The sequence below is a fragment of the Mustela nivalis genome (assembly GCF_964662115.1).
Source record: "Mustela nivalis genome assembly, chromosome: X".
Lineage (NCBI taxonomy): Eukaryota > Metazoa > Chordata > Mammalia > Carnivora > Mustelidae > Mustela > Mustela nivalis.
In genome coordinates this window covers 62,953,116-62,971,613 of record NC_139040.1, presented here as the reverse complement: position 1 = coordinate 62,971,613, position 18,498 = coordinate 62,953,116, and the positions used below count along the sequence as shown (strand labels likewise).

At 38.9% G+C, this 18,498-nt stretch overlaps 1 protein-coding gene across 5 annotated transcripts in view; it reads left to right on the top strand.

Annotated features, from left to right (window-relative positions):
- ATP7A (ATPase copper transporting alpha) overlaps positions 1-8,959 on the top strand; it is a 194,579-nt gene extending 185,620 nt beyond the window's left edge. For 3 of the 5 annotated variants that reach the window (XM_082716017.1, XM_082716019.1, XM_082716021.1), the window contains 3 exons: positions 436-553; positions 4,471-4,573; positions 4,944-8,959. In XM_082716017.1, the coding sequence (XP_082572143.1) occupies positions 436-553; positions 4,471-4,573; positions 4,944-5,220 (498 nt within the window). In that variant the 3' untranslated portion in view covers positions 5,221-8,959. The remainder of the gene's footprint in view (positions 1-435; positions 554-4,470; positions 4,574-4,943) is intronic. The other 2 variants (XM_082716018.1, XM_082716020.1) reach the window with 1 other exon arrangement.
- The last annotated feature ends 9,539 nt before the right edge of the window (positions 8,960-18,498 follow it).

Here is an 18,498-nt window from a genome sequence, read left to right as displayed (position 1 = left end):
CCTTCTAATTCCTGTCCTCCCAGCCTTTGAGACTAGGAGAATTCAGGATGGGAGTATGAGAAGGAACACTAATTACTTCCAGATTTTCTCAATCAAGTGAAGCAGATGAGAATGACAAGCTTCTAAAGGAAAGAATATGATTGGGGGGTATACTTATAATAAAACTATCTTCAACAAACCCTTGCTGAGATTGTTTTATGTGTGTTAACCTACATAGCAGCATATAACCCCAAAAGTGTTTTCTAGATCCCTGAGAAAAATTCCTGGAAAAGCATCTTCCAAAGCTGACTGAAATTTTTAGCAATATTTGAAATTTATAGTCAATTCATATTACCCACCCTAAGGTACACAAGATCTTCAAAATCACAGTGTCAAATATAAAGTATTCATTAATTTAGAGTCTCTCACTAATATTACAAATATTTCTGTTCTCAGAATGACCTTCTGGATGTAGTGGCAAGTATTGACTTATCAAGGAAGACAGTGAAGAGGATTTGGATAAATTTTATTTTTGCTCTGATTTATAATCTAGTTGGAATTCCCATAGCTGCTGGTATGTGACTATTAGCTCGTGTTACTTTCTCCTTTGAAGTCATTAGAGACCTATCATATTGAAAAGTTTAGTCTTATTAGCTTTGAGCTCAGTTTTTATATGAAGCCCGCTGGTGTGGTGAAAGGTAATATTAAAATCAATAATTGTAATTTTGAGCAATGTTCATTATAGCATAAAATTTATATACATAAAATGTATATGCATGTTTATTTTAATTTATTTTCCCCTCCAACTTTATATTTTGAAAAATTTCAAAGCTATATATAACTAGGGTCAAAAATACAATGAAAACCTGTATAATTGTCATTTAAGTTAACCAATGAGTAGTACTTCCCCACATTGTTTTATCTCTTTTTCCATATGCTCTCACATTTATATTTATATTTTTATTTATTTATTTTTTTGCTGAAGAGAACAAATTTACTTTTAAAGATTTATTTATTTATTTATTTGAGAGAGAAAGTGAGCATTAGCAGGGGGAGGGGCACAGGGAGAGAGAATCTACACCTGACTTCCTGCTGAGCAGGAAGCCCAATGCAGGGCTCAATCTCAGTGAGATCATGACCTGAGCCAGAATCAAGAGTCAGATGCTTAGCCGACTGAGCTACCCAGGTGCCCCAAGAACAAATTTGCTTTTAATCTCACTACCCAAACACAAGTACTGTTAACATTTTAGTGTATTTACTTCCAGTCTTTTTTTACTTTGCATCAGTTTTTCTGTCTTGTTACATAGTTATAATTATAGCATGCAGAGAATGTTTGGCTCTTCACTTAAAATTCTAATAGCCAACAGGGTTTATTTTTTAAGTTTGGGTACCAGGAGAGAAAGAGAGACAGGGACAGACAGAGAAAGAGGGAAGGGGTGGGGGAAGGGAGAGAGCGAGAGGAAAAAAGCAGGGGAAAAGGAGGGAGATCGATGGATTGAGTAAAGGAATATGACCAAGCAAAAGCAATTTAGAATTTTTAAACAAACATTTTATAATGGCTTGTACTTAGAGACTTTGTGGGAGTTAGTAATAAATTGTATTTTTTTTTTTTTAGAGAAAGAGAGTGCAGGGGGAGGGGCAGAGGGAGAGGGAGAGAGAGAATCTTAAGCAGGCTCCACACCCTGCTCAGAGTCCAGTGCTGGACTTGAGCTTACGACCCTGAGATCGACCCTGAGATCATGACCTGAGCCGAAAGCAAGAGTTGGATGCTTAACAAACTGAGCTACCCAGGCACCCCAGGAATTAGTAAGAAGAGAGTTATCACTTTTTTCTTGTTATTTCTGGAGAGCAAAAGAAGAACATGAAATGATGTAAGAATAATTACAAATCTGTTTATAAATAAGAACACAAAATGCTGAGGAAACAAAAAAGAACAATCAAAATCTAGAAAGATTTAATTCATAGAGCAAGTGATTTTTAAAAAAATTATGTAAGTAGTTTGGGGATGAAGTCTTTTGGGTTTTCCATATAAAGAATCATGTCATCTGCGAAGAGAGTTTGACTTCTTCATTGCCAATTTGGATACCTTTTATTTCTCTTTGTGTCTGATTGCTGTTGTTAGGACTTCTAATACTATGTTGAACAAGAGTGGTGAGAGTGGACATCCTTGTCGTGTTCCTGATCTCAACGGGAAGGACGCAAGCTGTTTCACATTGAGGATGTTATTTGCTGTGGGTCTTTCATAGATAGATTTGATGAAGTTCAGGAATGTTCCCTCTATCCCTATACTTGGAAGCATTTTAATCAGGAATGGATGCTGGATTTTGTCAAATGCTTTTTCTGCATCAATTGAGAGGACCATGTAGTTCTTCTCTCTTCTCTTATTGATTTGTTCTATCACATTGATTGATTTGTGAATGTTGAACCATCCTTGTAACCCAGGGATGAATCCCACTTGGTCATGGTGGATATCTTTTTAATGTGCTGTTGGATCCTGTTTGCTAGGATCTTGTTGAGAATTTTTGCATCCATATTCATCAGTGATATTGGTCTGAAATTCTCCTTTTTGGTAGGGTCTTCGCCTGGTTTGGGGATCAGGGTAATGCTGGCTTCATAGAAAGAGTTTGGAAGTTTTCCTTCTGCTTCAATTTTTTGAAACAGCTTCAGAATAGATGTTATATCTTCTTTGAAAGTTTGTTAGAATTCCCCAGGGAATCTGTCAGGTCCTGGGCTCTTGTTTTTTGGGAGGTTTTTGATCACTGCTTCAATCTCGTTATTAGATATTGGTCTATTCAGGTTGTCAATTTCTTCCTGGTTCAATTTTGGGAGTTTATATTTTTCCAGGAATGTATCCATTTCATCTAGGTTGCTAAGCTTATTGGCATATAACTGTTGATAATAACTTCGAATGATTGTTTCTACTTCCTTGGTGTTCGTTGTGATCTCTCCCTTTTCATTCATAATTTTATTAATTTGGGCTTTCATCATCACTAGCTATCAGGGAGATTCAAACTAAAACCACATTGAGATACCACCTTACACCAGTTAGAATGGCCAAAATTAACAGGACAGGAAACAACTTGTGTTGGAGAGGATGTGGAGAAAGGGGAACCCTCTTACACTGTTGATGAGAATACAAGTTGGTGCAGCCACTTTGGAGAACAGTGTGGAGATTCCTTAAGAAATTAAAAATAGGGACGCCTGGGTGGCTCAGTTGGTTAAGCAGCTGCCTTCGGCTCAGGTCATGATCCCGGCGTCCTGGGATCAAGTCCCACATCGGGCTCCTTGCTCCATGGGGAGCCTGCTTCTCCCTCTGACTCTGCCTGCCACTCTGTCTGCCTGTGCTCGTTCTCGCTCTCTCTCTCTGACTAAATAAATTTAAAAAAAAAAGAAATTAAAAATAGAGCTTCCCTATGACCCTGCAATTGCACTACTGGGTATTTACACCAAAGATACAGATGTCGTGAAAAGAAGGGCCATCTGTACCCCAATGTTTATAGCAGCAATGGCCATGGTCGCCAAACTGTGGAAAGTACCAAGATGCCCTTCAATGGACAAATGGATAAGGAAGATGTGGTCCATATACACTATGGAGTATTATGCCCCCATCAGAAAGGACGAATACCCAACTTTTGTAGCAACATGGACAGGACTGGAAGAGATTATGCTGAGTGAAATAAGTCAAGCAGAGAGAGTCAATTATCATATGGTTTCACTTATTTCTGGAGCATAACAAATAGCATGGAGGACATGGGGAGATGGAGAGGAGAAGGGAGCTGAGGGAAATTGGAAGGGGAGGTGAACCATGAGAGACTATGGACTCTGAAAAACAACCTGAAGGTTTTGAAGGGGCAGGGGTGGGAGGTTGGGGGAACCAGGTGGTGGGTATTGGGGAGGGCACGGATTGCATGGAGCACTGGGTGTGGTGCAAAAACAATGAATACTGTTACACTGAAAAGAAATTTAAAAAATTATGTAAGTAGGGGCAGAGTGGAAAAAATTATGCAAGTAATATATATATATATATATATATGTATATATATATATATATAAAACTAGATGAGCACATAAAACGTTATAAGTACAATAAGTCTATCTTATCCCTGTCATATAAGCCAAATGTTCAAATGTCTGTCAATTTCATATTCTATTCATTCACTCTTGGTGGGATTATGATATGGTGCAAGACACTCTGGAGAATTGAGTAATATCCACCTAAAGTTGAAGATGTGCCCATGTCATAATCCAGTTTCATCTCTAGGTATGACCCTAGAGAATTTCTCAAACATGCGCACAGGGAGACGTGTACAAGAATGTTCACAACAGCACTCTATCCTCCTATTGGTGGAGACTTATGTTGCTGCCAGTTTTTCCACATGAAAAGTACTGAATAAATACCAAACAAGGAAATTATGTGTATGTATGTATTATAAACACATTAATAATCTGTTTAATGCTCTTTGCTCTCACTAATCCACACTTGTTTCCTAGGAGTTTTTATGCCCATTGGTTTGGTTTTGCAGCCCTGGATGGGATCTGCTGCAATGGCTGCTTCATCTGTTTCAGTAGTACTCTCCTCTCTCTTCCTTAAACTGTAAGTATGATGGCTCACTCATGTCTGTATTTTTTATTCCCTTTATCATCCACAGTCAGTCTTGGTAGGTCTCATTCTTATAGGATAGGCCCCAACTGTTCTTAATAATAAATGTTAGCTATGTGATTATCATCTTATGTAGTCTCTACCTAGCCACTACAGCACTGAGTTGGGTAAAATGTAGTACATTGGCTCTGAGAAGTACAATTTCTCACCGTGTGACTCTATATAATTTTAGGGGGGGTCAATTTCCTAGCAGGAACCACCTTTGTAGATTTCATACCAGGCAAATAGATCTCCAGTTTTGACTGTAACAAGTGTCTAGCTCACATTTGCTTATTTCACACTAGTGTATTTTGCATGTGTTCAGTTACAGAAAACCAACTTATGAGAATTACGAACTGCATGCCCGAAGCCAGATGGGACAGAAGAGGCCTTCAGAGATCAGCGTTCATGTTGGAATAGATGACACCTTGAGAAACTCCCCTAAACTGGGCTTGCTGGACCGTCTTGTTAATTACAGCAGAGCCTCCATAAATTCACTGCTGTCTGATAAACGGTCCCTCAACAGCATTGGTACCAGTGAACCTGATAAGCATTCACTTCTGGTGGGAGACAGTAGGGAAGATGATGACACCGCATTGTAACAGGTCACACAGAGTACTACTAGCTGATGTTGTTACGCGCTGATACAGCATTAACGATACCTCCTTAACTTCTCGAAATATTGCGGAAGGACTTTCTGTTGGTCTCATGCCCTTATTTTAGGGAATATCTTTGAATTGCATTTGTCCAGTGGCAAAAATACCTTTTTTTTCAGAGCATTAGCTCTCAACCTAGCTTTATTTAAGGTGAATTGCCAATACTTTTTGTTTTCACTAGGAACAGATAAGGTAGGCCAGTGAGGTTTACAACAAGCCCCACAATTGAAGATTGCGGAATTGCTGCTAAAGTGACAGATGACTTTTTCTTTGACCAAAAAGAAAAGGCTCAAGAAAAAGGATACTTAAAAAAAGTTTGAAGATCTGAGACCATGATCTTGAGGACATTCTTGAGCTCTCAGCCCTGCCAGGTTGGGGAACAAGGGCTTTTAAAACACTGTATAAAGCATCTGGTTTTAGATGGAAAACAGTAGAAACGGTTTAAAAATAGACGTGCCTTATTTATTATAGGATTTCTTCTCCCCTGATTGTTCCTGCATCTTTGTTTTTGCAGTTGTTTTCTTAGATGCCTTAGTATGATTCTTTACTGTTGTTGTTGTTCTTCCCAGTGAGTTAAGTGTAGGTGATTTTTGATTGCTAAAAATAACTGATAACTTTTCCAATATCATCTTCCTTTCTTTTTCTTGTAGCCCAAAAGACCGTAAGGGTCCAGAGGGTTTCTTGTTTCCTATCTTTCCATTGTAAAAAAAATGTATTGGATTCTTCTTTCATTGACTCCCTAGCTCTGTACAAACCTTCAATTTACTCCTACTGACTTTCACTATAAATTGTTCTTAATATATCAGCCTCAGTCCAGAAAATTAAGATTTTTTTATTAACATATATTATTTGCCCCAGGGGTACAGGTCTGTGAATCATCAGGTGTACACATTTCATAGCACTCACCATAGCCCATACCCTCCCCAATGTCCATCACTCAGCCACCCCATTTCTACCCCCACCCCCCAGCAACCCTCAGTTTGTTTTGTGAGATTAAGGGTCTCTTATGGTTTGTCTCCCTCCTGATCAAAATTTAATTAAGATTTTGAGCCTCTTCCACAATTGACTTTTTCAAAGATTAATATCTTACCGTCTTTAACATATACAGGTCATATGAAATTACCTGGACTCACTAAATTTGTCCTTTTTTTGGAGAGAATACAAGGACTTTAGCTGGTATATATAATTTAATATATTTTAATGATATTTTAGTTTTTTAGATGACTTCTCAAAATGACTTTAAAATAATACTATTATACAAAGCGGCACCTACCAAAAAACACGGTAAGTTGTAATACAGAAATGAGAATTTCCCTAGGTTGTGATACCTTTTAGTCAAGTTTCTAGTTTTCTCTAGTATAAAACATTTGCTCTTGCTAGTTAGCATGGGTTGTAAATTCAGGGGCTATTCTCAGTGCCATATACATTTAGAAATCCCCTTCTGAGTGCCTAAGAGTTAACACACTGGTCAGAGATCTGGCACTTGCATCACTATCTAAATTCCTTGTTAATTGCAAGATGGATTTCATATGTAGAACATGGAAGTGAAAATAAATAAATTCCTAAAATTTTGTTCCTATCATCATATGTAAAGCTGTTAGCACAATGCCTAGCACATAGGATTTACACTTAGTACTTTTTTCCCCTTGAGGTCTGTAATGAATATTAATAATCAATTTTTTTAGGGGAGAGTCTATAATCAGGTGAGAGTGGGGGATGGGTTTCTTCCTCTCCTATTTCCTTTCTCTCTTGTCCTTTCATACACACACAAAAAGTTTACCACATTATTCCATTTTGTCTTTAAAGATTTGGAAAAAAACTTATTTTTATCTCCACTATCTTAAAGAGAGAACTGAAACTACTGATGAAGGTGCTATTACTCTAAAAAGGCAAAACCATCCTAGTGAAATATGAATGTGTTTGTATGTCTAGGCTCTTTAAATGCCTGTGCCATCTTCCATGCTTCTGCTTTGAATTTTAATATATATTTTTTTATTTTTAATTCTAGTGATTCATCATACCACTTGTTTCCTCTAGAAGAAACAGCTAATAAGACAAATGTATAATAGACTTTTGAAAAAAGAAGCACCTCTCTTTCTTTCTCCCCTACTCTTTCTCTTTGAAACACTTGAACATAGTCAGTTACTACTTTGATTTCCATGTGTGTTTGTGAATTGTCCTTTTGGCTCCCACTTGCCAAGGGACCCACATGTCCTAGGACAGTAGGAAGAGCAGCCTATAGTCTGGGAATAATGAAGGATCTAATTTCAACCCTTACTATTAGAACAGAAAACATGTTTAGAAAGAAGCCTGTTTTAAGTATCTATAACTATCTTTGAATTCTCTACCACAAGTCTCTTTTGTGATCTTGAACTTCCAATTAGCTTCATAGAGCAGCTGTATTCACAGGAGAGAGAGAGAGAGAGAGAGAGAGAGGGGAGAGAGAGAGAGAGATATGATAATCAGGATTAAAAACATTGGTTTCAGTAGTAAGTAGCTTTAAGTAACTAGTGACTAGTGAGAACAAATGTTATAAACGTATATGTGTGTACGTGTATGTCTATTCATACATATGTACATACACATATTTACCATATAGAAGTAAAATGGATTTATATTTGAATTTGATACTTGACTATCTGAAGATCTTTATTTGTCCTTCCTTTATCACTCTTCTATATTCACTCAGTAACCATGCTGTCAGTTGAAGATAACAAGGATGCTTTGATATCCAGTGCTGGTTCTGACTCAACTATGGGGCACTTTTTACCTTGAATATCCAAAGATGCCTTTTGAATTTCAAAGGTTAAAACACAACTAGAGTATTTAGTGTCCTAGTCTAAAGAAGTATGGTAGTCAGTTGTGAAAATAGAGATGTTCTTAGTTTAGTATCAGCATTTTAGAGTGTTAAATTTGATGCTTTGTGAACAAAAAATTTTATATTATGCTTTAACTTTTTAAAAGTTTATTTTTTTCTTTTTTCAGATGTCTTCTTCAGAATGCTTAAAATAGCACTGTAGACAAGATGTTTCCAAAAATTTAAGTGTGCATCTCTTTTATGTACACAGCTTAAAATCAAGAATGTATGTTCTTTGAGAAATTTTTTCCTATTTCTTGTGAATCTTGCTTTAAAATTATTTTTCTTAATATTTGTTTTACTCTATTTTGTTACTTTCTTTGGGTGAGGCATCTGGTTATTGGTTGCTTTAACAAGAATAAAAACATTTTCTAAAATAACTCCCTTTGGATTTTTTGCTTGCTTATTTCTTACTTTTCTATATTTAAAAATATTATTTTATCAAATATAGAAAATATGGATTCATGCTGAATTATTAGCTATTTTTGACACTAAGTTTCTGTAGTCCCTCTGGAAGTTTATCTGGTGTAAATAACCAGGTAAAGCACAAAAACATGAAATCTCGTTCTTCAATTAAAAGAGCTTCTATCATGGCATTGATAATAGATACCTTTTGTAGCCAAAACCAGGCGTCTCAACCATGTGTTTTTAGTTAAGTGCTTAACTAATCATTGTTAAACATTGATTGGTACTCAAAATAGGACAATGTGCAATAATCATCTACTACAGTTAAAATATTCAGTAGTTTGTTTTTCCATAAGCATGTAATTGATCATATTTCTGCCAGGGATGTGCCTTCAATTTTATAATTATAGTATTGTAGAGAAATGTTTTTTTGTCAGTGTCTCTTTTGTTAAACCATCCAACTCTTCTTCTGACAGTTGCAAACTACCCTGGTTTAGTTATTATTTTTTTGACTGTTCATCAGTGATGGGGCAGGATTGGAGGCAGCATTACACATTAACTAGAGTGGGAGAAAAGAAAACTCTGATTTCCTTCAATTCCATCCCACCTGCTGTATTGTTCCAGTGAGGGTGAAAAACAAAGGAAGGAATATAGTTGTCCTCAAAAGGGGTTTTGTGCTCTCTAATACATTCTTGAGATTGTCTACCCCAAATGAGTTTAATGGAGACAAGAGGTTTTCTTGCATTTGGGGGTCCCTATACAGTGTTTGAGGATCCCACCCAAAGTATATTCCCACACCAAGCACTTTTGTGGGCTAAAGAAAGGGTTTTAAACTTATTGTAAGGAAAACCTTGTTTTCATTTCTCTCCCCCAGTCTTGAGACTATTCAGGTTGATGAGATAGGATTGGAAATGGAAATAGAAAATTCCTGAACCATCCACTTAGCTGCTCAGCTCCCCCTCTTCTATTGGGGTCTTGACTAACCTCCAAGAAGGGTGTTCAGGATAGCAACATCCCAGGAGAAGTTTCAAAACCTTCCAGACAAAAAACAAAACAAAACAAAACAAACAGAAAAACCTTCCTATTAGGGAATGCTTGCTAGGTCAAGGCATTGAAGTCCCTGCTAAAATTCAGACAGCTGAGAGAGGGAGAGCTGTTATCTTTCCCCAAAGCTGACCAGAACCCACCAAATACTACTTGCTTAATAGCTTCCTCTTTGTAGACATGACCACTGGTTATGGAGATGAGTTAGAAGTGAGGGGTGAAAGGCAAGACTCCAGGACAAGGTTTAAGTGAAGATGCTATTATAAATAGGATCTCATGCGATTTAAGAAATCTGAGAACTTCCATGCAGTCTTCTCTCTGGAAAAGTTTGAAATAGGCTGTGTAGCTTTTTGCATAATGTACGCCTGGCCCTGGAGTGGCCCCCAGCTTTTCACTGTCAGCATCCAGCTCCATGCCCCCAGGCCTGTAGATAAGCTGAAATGCTGCCATTACTTTAACATTTCTTGCTTCACCTCACCCAAGCAAAACTTCCATTTCCTCACTGCAGTTTTATCACCTAGTAATAAGACCAAAACGGAGATTAATTTCACCTGTCCTAAAATGCCAGGGGCCTTTAAATCTGGCCAGAAGTATTTGCAATTATTTGGAAAGATTATTCTTAATCCATATAACTTTATTGAAATGAAAAACATCTGGCCATGTAGAAGTAGTTTGGGGGAAAGTAGACCCCAAGATCAACTCTCTTCAGCTTTTCTTCTTGCAGCTTTTTTTTTTAACCTTCCACTTTACTTTTTTAAAAAGATTTTATTTATTTATTTGAGAAAGAGAGTGAGTGAGCATGGAGGGGGGGCAGGGGGAGGCAGATTCCCTACTGAGCAGGGAGCCCAGCCTGGGGCTCCATCCAAGGACCCCACCATCATGACCTGAGTGGAAGGTAGCTGCTTAACCAATTGAGCCACCCAGGCACCCCTACCCTTCCACTTTTCTATCCACCATTTCTTTAAAAAGCATCACATCTCCTATAGTGATGGGAAGAGCACTGATTTTGTAGCCTATGGGACCTATTTGCAAACTCACAGTTCTGCTGCTTACCACCTGGGTGACTATTAGTTTCCTCTTGATGCTGTAACAAATTACAGCAAGCTTTGTGTCTCTTTTTTAAAGGTTTTATTTATTTATTTGACAGACAGAGATCACAAGTAGGCAGAGAGGCAGGCAGAGAGAGAGAGGAAGTGAAGCAGGCTCCTTGATGAGCAGAGAGCCTGATGCGCAGCTTGATCCCAGGACCCTGAGATCATGACCTGAGCCAAAGGCAGAGGCTTTAACCCACTGAGCCACCCAGGTGCCCCAAGGTTTGTGTCTTAATACAAATTTATTATCTGGAGTTCTGGAAGTCAGAGTCTGAAATGGGTCTCAAGACAAAAAGCAAAGTGTCAGCAAGTCTGTATTACTTCTATAAGCTTTAGGAGAAGTCCGGTTCCTTGCCTTTTTCAGTTTCTGGAGGCTACCTCCATTTGTTGGCTCAGAGCCCCTTCTTCCTATCACTCCTAACCTCTTGCTTCCTTCATCCCATTTTCTCATATTACCTCTGACCCTTCTGCCTCCCTCTTATAAAGACCTGTGTCATTGCACTGGGTCCAGTCTGATAATCCAGAATAATTTCTTCATGGCAACACCCTTAATTGTATCTGTCAGGTCTCTTCTTGCCAGGTAAAGTAACATTATTCTGCCTACCACAGTGAGCAAGGACAAGTTGCTTAATCTAATTGAACCTCAGTTCCTACGAGGGCAACGTGAGGATAAGAATACCTACCTTGCATAATTGCGAGACTCGCTAGTGATGGAGGGAATATTTCCAAAACACCAAAACCACTGTGGAAAATGCTGCCGTTTCCTCAGCCTGAGTGTGGGGATAGAAAGACAAACTTGCCACAACCACTTGGGTCTGTAGATCAGTCTTTGGTCTGGAGCTGCCTGAGATGCTAATGCCCCGTTTTGAAGAGAGCTTCTTTTGCCTGTAGGAAGGCCTCATCTGAGGTTACTGAAGGAGCATCAATATAGCAGCCTGCATGACCCAAATGTTGACGATACCAATCCCATTCTTTCCAGTCCTTAAACTTGGCAATGTTAGCCTTTCCTTTTCCTCCACAATTGTTACTCTTCATCTTCTTGCCAGTTCAACTAGAATAACACTCCTACGCTGAGTAGCTAAGCGTCTTCTTAAATTTAGAACCATGGCTGTCAGACAGTTCTTTCACATAGTCACAATGAACCAGCTGTCTCTGTTCAAAATAAATTACTCTGTATGTGATGTAATGAGCACTGGGTATTATATAAGACTGATGAACCACAGACCTTTACCCCTGAAGCAAATAATACCCTATACGTTAATTAATTGAATTTAAATACAAAAAATTTACTCTATTCCTTGTTAGGTTGAACCACTGGTTCCGCTTGTGGGAAAGCTCTCAGCTTTCCCGCTCCAGACCAGATAAACCAGAACCTGCATGTTAACAGGATCTGTTTTTATGTGTGTTATAATATAAAAAGCACCACCTTGAAAACTGAACTGCTTTGGAATAAGTTGGAAATGCCTACAAATCTGTCAAAGACTCACATAAGAGTCTTTCAAACTGTAATCATTTTAAGACAACCTTCATAATTGTTCATTTTGCTGTTAAGGAATGTTTAAAAAATTAAAAATTAGGATGAGGATGAGATGGCTGAGGAGTAGGTGGACCACAAGCTTGCCTTGCCACCCCCCCAACACAGCTAGATAAACAGCAAATCTTTCTGAACACCCAAAAATCCATCCAAGGTCTGAGAGAACAAACTGCACAAGGGGAGATTTAAAACAACAACAAAACAAACAGAAACCAAACAAAAACAGAAAAACAATCCCTCCCAAGTTGGGGAAGAGGTTGGAGCTGCAGAGAGTTAATTGCCGGGAGAAAAGAGCCTTGGGCACTGCAGAGGGGAGGGAGCCCTGATCACGGAGAGAGGAGCAAGAGAGAGAGAGAGTGCAAACATGTGCAGGTGACTGCACAAGAAAAACTCTTCTCCAAAACCATGACTAGGAAGAGGAAGGGGGCCAAATACTGCAAGATTTTAGAAGCCATGGAGTCAAAGTCTCAAGTTTTAGAAGTCGGCGCCATTGTCAGGGCCTTGACTGGCAGGCTTAGGGGATCTCTGGAGGGGAAGGAGGGCGGCCCCCTGGTGTGGACAGCTTGGTCTGAGGATCCCCTGGGTCGCCCGGAAGAAACCGGTCCCCTTATTGGAGTGCGTTTGGGGAGGCAGCAGGGCCTTGCTGGGGACAAAAGACCCGACAGGCTCCTTCCAGGCTCCTTCGAGCTGCTCCGTGCACAGGACCGGGGATGCCGGCTGACGGGGTACTTTGCTGTGCTTTGCCCTGAACTCTGAGAGGAGATGCCGCTACGCGGGCCAGTTTGGGGGATATGCTGGCACCTGGCAATGAGAAGCGACACCCTCCCCCAGAGGATCAACGCGGGCCTGTGCCATGCCTGTCTCTCAAATTTTGGGTTTTGAAAGCCAGCCACATGCTGGAGATAAAACACAGGAATACCGTGCTGCCTGGCAGACACTCAGAGGCAGGCTGGGTGAAGGCAGAGATCTGGTGGCAGCAGAGGACGAAAGGCGGGTGATTACTCTTCCGTGAGGGCTTCCTGAAGACGGGCAGGTGCAAACATCCCCCTCCAGGACCCAGGCGGCAAAGCGACGTCATTCCCGCCCCTCAGCCCCCAAGCTGCCCATCAGCACCGGCCAACTTAAGTGGAGGCCAAAGGTGCTTACACCAAACCCTGACCCCCTGAGCCCTGCAGGTGCATTTCCACTAGGGCAAGTCAGACGGAGAACTAGCACCCACCAAGTCCCACCCCCCAGGCGACAAAAATGAACTTCTCCCACACCCCACAGGCTGTGGTGATCATATTGTGATCACCAATATGAACTCTTCCCACACACCAAGTCTGCTGATCATAGAGTGCTCCAAAGCTTCAGCTCTGGGGAAAATAGGATCCAGTTTCCTTTTTGTTGTTTTGTTTTGTTTTAGAGAGGGAGACAAGTGTGGGGAGGGACAGAGGGAGAGGGAAAGAATCTTAAGCAGGTTCCATGCCCCCAGCTGAGCCCTAGGAGGGGCTGAGTCTCACAACCCTGAGATCTTGACAGCTAAAATCAAGAGCTGGACCTTAACTAACTGAGCCACTCATTTGCCCCCCATGGACAGATGGACTTAACTGATATATTCAGAACATTTCATCCTAAAGCAGCAGAATACAGATTCTTTTCCAGTGCACATGGAATAGTCTCCAGAATAGATTACAGACTTGGTCATGAATCAGCCCTTAAGTACAAAAAGATTGAGATCATACTATACATATATTCAGACCATAATGATGTGAAACTTGAAGTCAACCACAAAAAAAAGGAAAGAACACAAATACACGGAGATTAACGAACATCATAATAAAGAATGAGTGGGTTAACCAGGAAATTAAAGAAGTAAAATATATATATATATATATATATGGAAGCAAATAAGGATGAAAACACAAAATTCCAAAAACCTTTGAGATGTGGCAAAATCTATCCTAGGAGGGAAGTATATTGCACCATAGGCACGGATCAAGAAACAAGAAAAGTCTCAAACGCACAACCCAACCTTACACTTAAAGGAACTAGACATGGAAAAGCAAATAAAGCCTAAAGCAAGCAGGAGAAGGGAAACAATAAAAAGTAGAACAGAAATAAATGATATGGAAACACACATAAAAACCAGTAGAACAGTTTTCTCCTCCTCTGGAAAAAACTGTTCTACTGGTTTTTATGTGTGTTTCCATATGGGGGCTTAAGTGGGTAGGAGAAGAATAAATGAAACAAGATGGGATGGGAGGGAGACAAACCATAAGTGACTCTTAATCTCACAAAACAAACTGAGGGTTGCTGGGGGGAGGGGGTTTGGGAGAAGGGGGTGGGATTATGGACATTGGGGAGGGTATGTGTTTTGGTGAGTGTTGTGAAGTGTGTAAACCTGGTGATTCACAGACCTGTACCCCTGGGGATAAAAATATATGTTTATAAAAAAAAAAAGAAGGGAATCTTTCTGCCCTTCAACAGACGAATGGATAAGGAAAATGTGGTCCATATACACTATGAAGTATTATGCCACCATCAGAAAGGATGAATATCCAACTTTTGTGGCAACATGGGTGGGACTGGAAAATATTATGCTGAGTGAAATAAGTCAAGCAGAGAGAGTCAATTATCATATGGTTTCACTTACTTGTGGAGCATAACAAATATCATGGAGGACATGGGGAATTGGAGAGGAGAAGGGAGTTGGGGGAAATTGGAAGTGGAGGTGAACCATGAGAGACTATGGACTCTGAAAAACAATCTGAGGGGAATGAAGTGGTGGGGGGGTGGGAGGTTGGGGTACCAGGTGGTGGGTATTATAGAGGGCACGGATTGCATGGAGCACTGGGTGTGGTGCAAAAATAATGAATACTGTTATGCTGAAAATAAATAAATTTAATTATAAAAAAAAAAACAGTAGAACAGATCAATGAACCTAAGAGCTGATTCTTTGAGGCTTACCAAAACTGAAAAACCCGTATACAGATTTATGGAAAAGAAAAGAGAAAGGAACCAAATAAAATCTCGAATGAAAGAGGAGAGATTACAAAAACACCACAGAAATACAAGCAATTATAAGAGAATATTATGAAAAATTATATGCCAACAAACTGGGAAATCTGGAAGAAATGGATACATTCCTAGAAACATACAAACTGCCAAAACTGGAACAGGAGGAAATAGAAAATTTGAGCAGACGCATAACCGGCAAAGAAATGGATTCAGTCATCAAAAATCTCCCAGAAAACAAAAACAAAAACCAAAAACCAGGGCCAGATGGCTTCCTGGAGGAATTCTACCAGACATTTACAGAAGAGTTAATACTGGCACTGTTCCAAAAAATAGAAATGGAAGGAAAACTTTCAAATTCCTTCTCTGAGGCCAGCATTACCTTGATTCCCAAACCAGACAAAGATTCCACTATAAAGAAGAATTACAGACAGATATCCCTGATGAAAATGGATGCAAAAATTCTCAACAAGATACTGGCAAATCAAATCCACAGTACATTAGAAAAATTACTCACCATGACCAAATGGGTTCTATTCATGGGCTTCAGGGGTAGTTCAATATCTGCAAATATATCAGTGTGATACACCACATTAATAAAAGAAGGGTTAAGATCCTCTCATAGATGCAGAAAAAGCGTGTGACAAAATGCAGCATCCATTCTTAATAAGAACCCTCAACAAAGGAGGGAGGGAGGGAGAGAGAGAGAGAGAGAGGGAGAAGCAGATTCCTTGCTGAACAGGAACCTCAATGCAGGGCTCAATCCCAGAACCCTGAGATCATGACCTGAGCTGAAGGCAGACAATTAAAAAACTGAGCCACCCAGGAACCCTTTCATTTTTATTTCTTTGATGCCAGTGAGGTAGGACTACTTCATAAATTTAAAAGTCATTTTGTGTGTGTGTTTATAGGATGTCTGTTCATTTTCATTACCAATATACCTATTTTGGTCTTAGTGTATTTTGCTTAACAATTTGTTGATAAATTTGTTTTCAAGATCAATTTATTTTCCTATTAAGACAATTAACCTTTTTTTATGGTTGTTACTAATATTTTCTCTGGTTTTTTTTGTTGTTGTTGTTGTTTTCTGCCATAGTTTAAGTTGTTGTATATTTACCGTGGTGAAATTTGGCAATATACCTCAAAAGGAGAGTTCACCAGTGTTCAAACATTTAGATCCAAGGATTCCATTTCTAGAAATCTATTTGAAGAATAGATTAACATTTAGACAAACATTTACTCTCAAAGATGTTCTTTGTGAGATTCTCAGGGCTTATCATTCTTGAGTTATTAGTCATAATCCAGAAAATCAAATCCTATGTTTTTTTCTTTTTAAAAAACTTGTGATAAAGTATAAATACATAAAATTTTCCATTTTATGAGATTAAGGTTCTCTTATGAGTTTGTCTCCCTTCTGATCCCATCTTGTTTCATTTATTCCTTTCTTACCTGCCAAACCCCCCACGTTGCCTCTCAAATTCCTCATATCAGGGAGATCATATGATAATTGTCTTTCTCTGATTGACTTATTTCGCTAAGCATAATACCCTCTAGTTCCATCCACATCATCACAAATGGCAAGATTTCACTTATTTTGATGGCTGCATAGTATTCCATTATATGTAATGGAATACTATATATATATTTATATATATATATATACACACTATATACTATACTCATGAAATCTTGCCATTGATGTATATATAGTATTCCATTATATATATGTTATATATATATATATATATATATATATATATATATTCCATTATATATAGCTATAATGGAATACTATGCAGCCATCAAAAGAAATGAAATCTTGCCATTTGTGATATATATATAGAGAGACTATATATACCAAATCTTCTTTATCCATTCATCTGTTGATTAACATCTAGGTTCTTTTCATAGTTTGGCTATTGTGGACATTGCTGCTATAAACATTTGGGTGCACATGCTCCTTTGGATCACTACATTTGTATCTTTAGGGTAAATACCCAATAGTGCGATTGCTGGGTCATAGAGTAGCTCTATTTTCAACTTTTTGAGGAACCTTCATGCTGTTTTCCAGAGTGGCTGCACCAGCATGCATTCCCACCAACAGTGTAAGAGGGTTCCCCTTTCTCTGCATCCTTGCCAGCATCTGTCATTCCCTGACTTGTTAATTTTAGCCATTCTGACTGGTGTGAGGTGGTATCTCATTGTGGTTTTGATTTGTATTTCCTTGATGCTGAGTGATGTGGAACATTTTTCATGTGTCTGTTGGCCATCTGGATGTCTTCTTTGCAGAAATGTCTGTTCATGTCCTCTGCCCATTTCTTGATTAGATTATTTGTTCTTTGGGTGTTGAGTTTGGTAAGTTCTTTATAGATTTTGGATACTAGCCCTTTATGTGATATGTCGTTTGCAAATATCTTCTCCCATTCTGTCAGTTGTCTTTTGGTTTTGTTGACTGTTTCCTTTGCTGTGCAAAAGGTGAATAATGCTGCTCTGGACCTGGGTAGGCAAATATATGTTTAAGTCCTTGTTTTCAATTCTTTTGGATATATAACAAGAAGTGGAGTTGTTGAATTATATGTTAATTCTTTGTTTAGTTTTTTGAGGAACTGCCAGACTGTTTCCCAAAGTGGCTACACCATTTTACATTCCAGCAGTGCACAAGGTTTCTAATTTCCCCCACATCTTCTTCAACAGTTATCTTTTGTATTTTTTTAAGATTTTTTATTTATTTTTTTGACAGAGATCACAAGTAGGCAGGGAGGCAGGCAGAGAGAGAGGAGGAAGCAGGCTCCCCACTGAGCAGAGAGCCCAATGTGGGGCTTGATCCCAGCACCCCAGGATTATGACCTGAGCTGAAGGCAGAGGCTTTAATTCACTGAGCTACTCAGGTGCCCCTGTTTTGTATTTTTTATAATAGCTATATTAATGGGTGTTAGGTGGTATCTCATTATAATTTTGAGTCATATTTCTCCAGTGATTGGTGATGTTGAGGTCAAATCCTGGTGTTTAATACCATCTATGTAACCAGCTATTACTTCACAGATCTTCTCTCTTTCAGAGTCTGGAAGGGTATGAGAGCATAATCTGTGTCCCTGTTATATTTAATTTCCTTCTAAGGTTTTCAGGATCTTTTACTACCTATTTCATGTTTCTTTGCCTTTTTTTTTTTAATTTTTTGAGGGCTCTTTCACCATCTCCTCTTGGAAGGAGAGCATGTCTCAAAGTTATCAGCAGGTACTAGAACATTCATTGCTGCAATAAGAGGTACAGTCAACCTTTTTAAAAATACAAAGGCA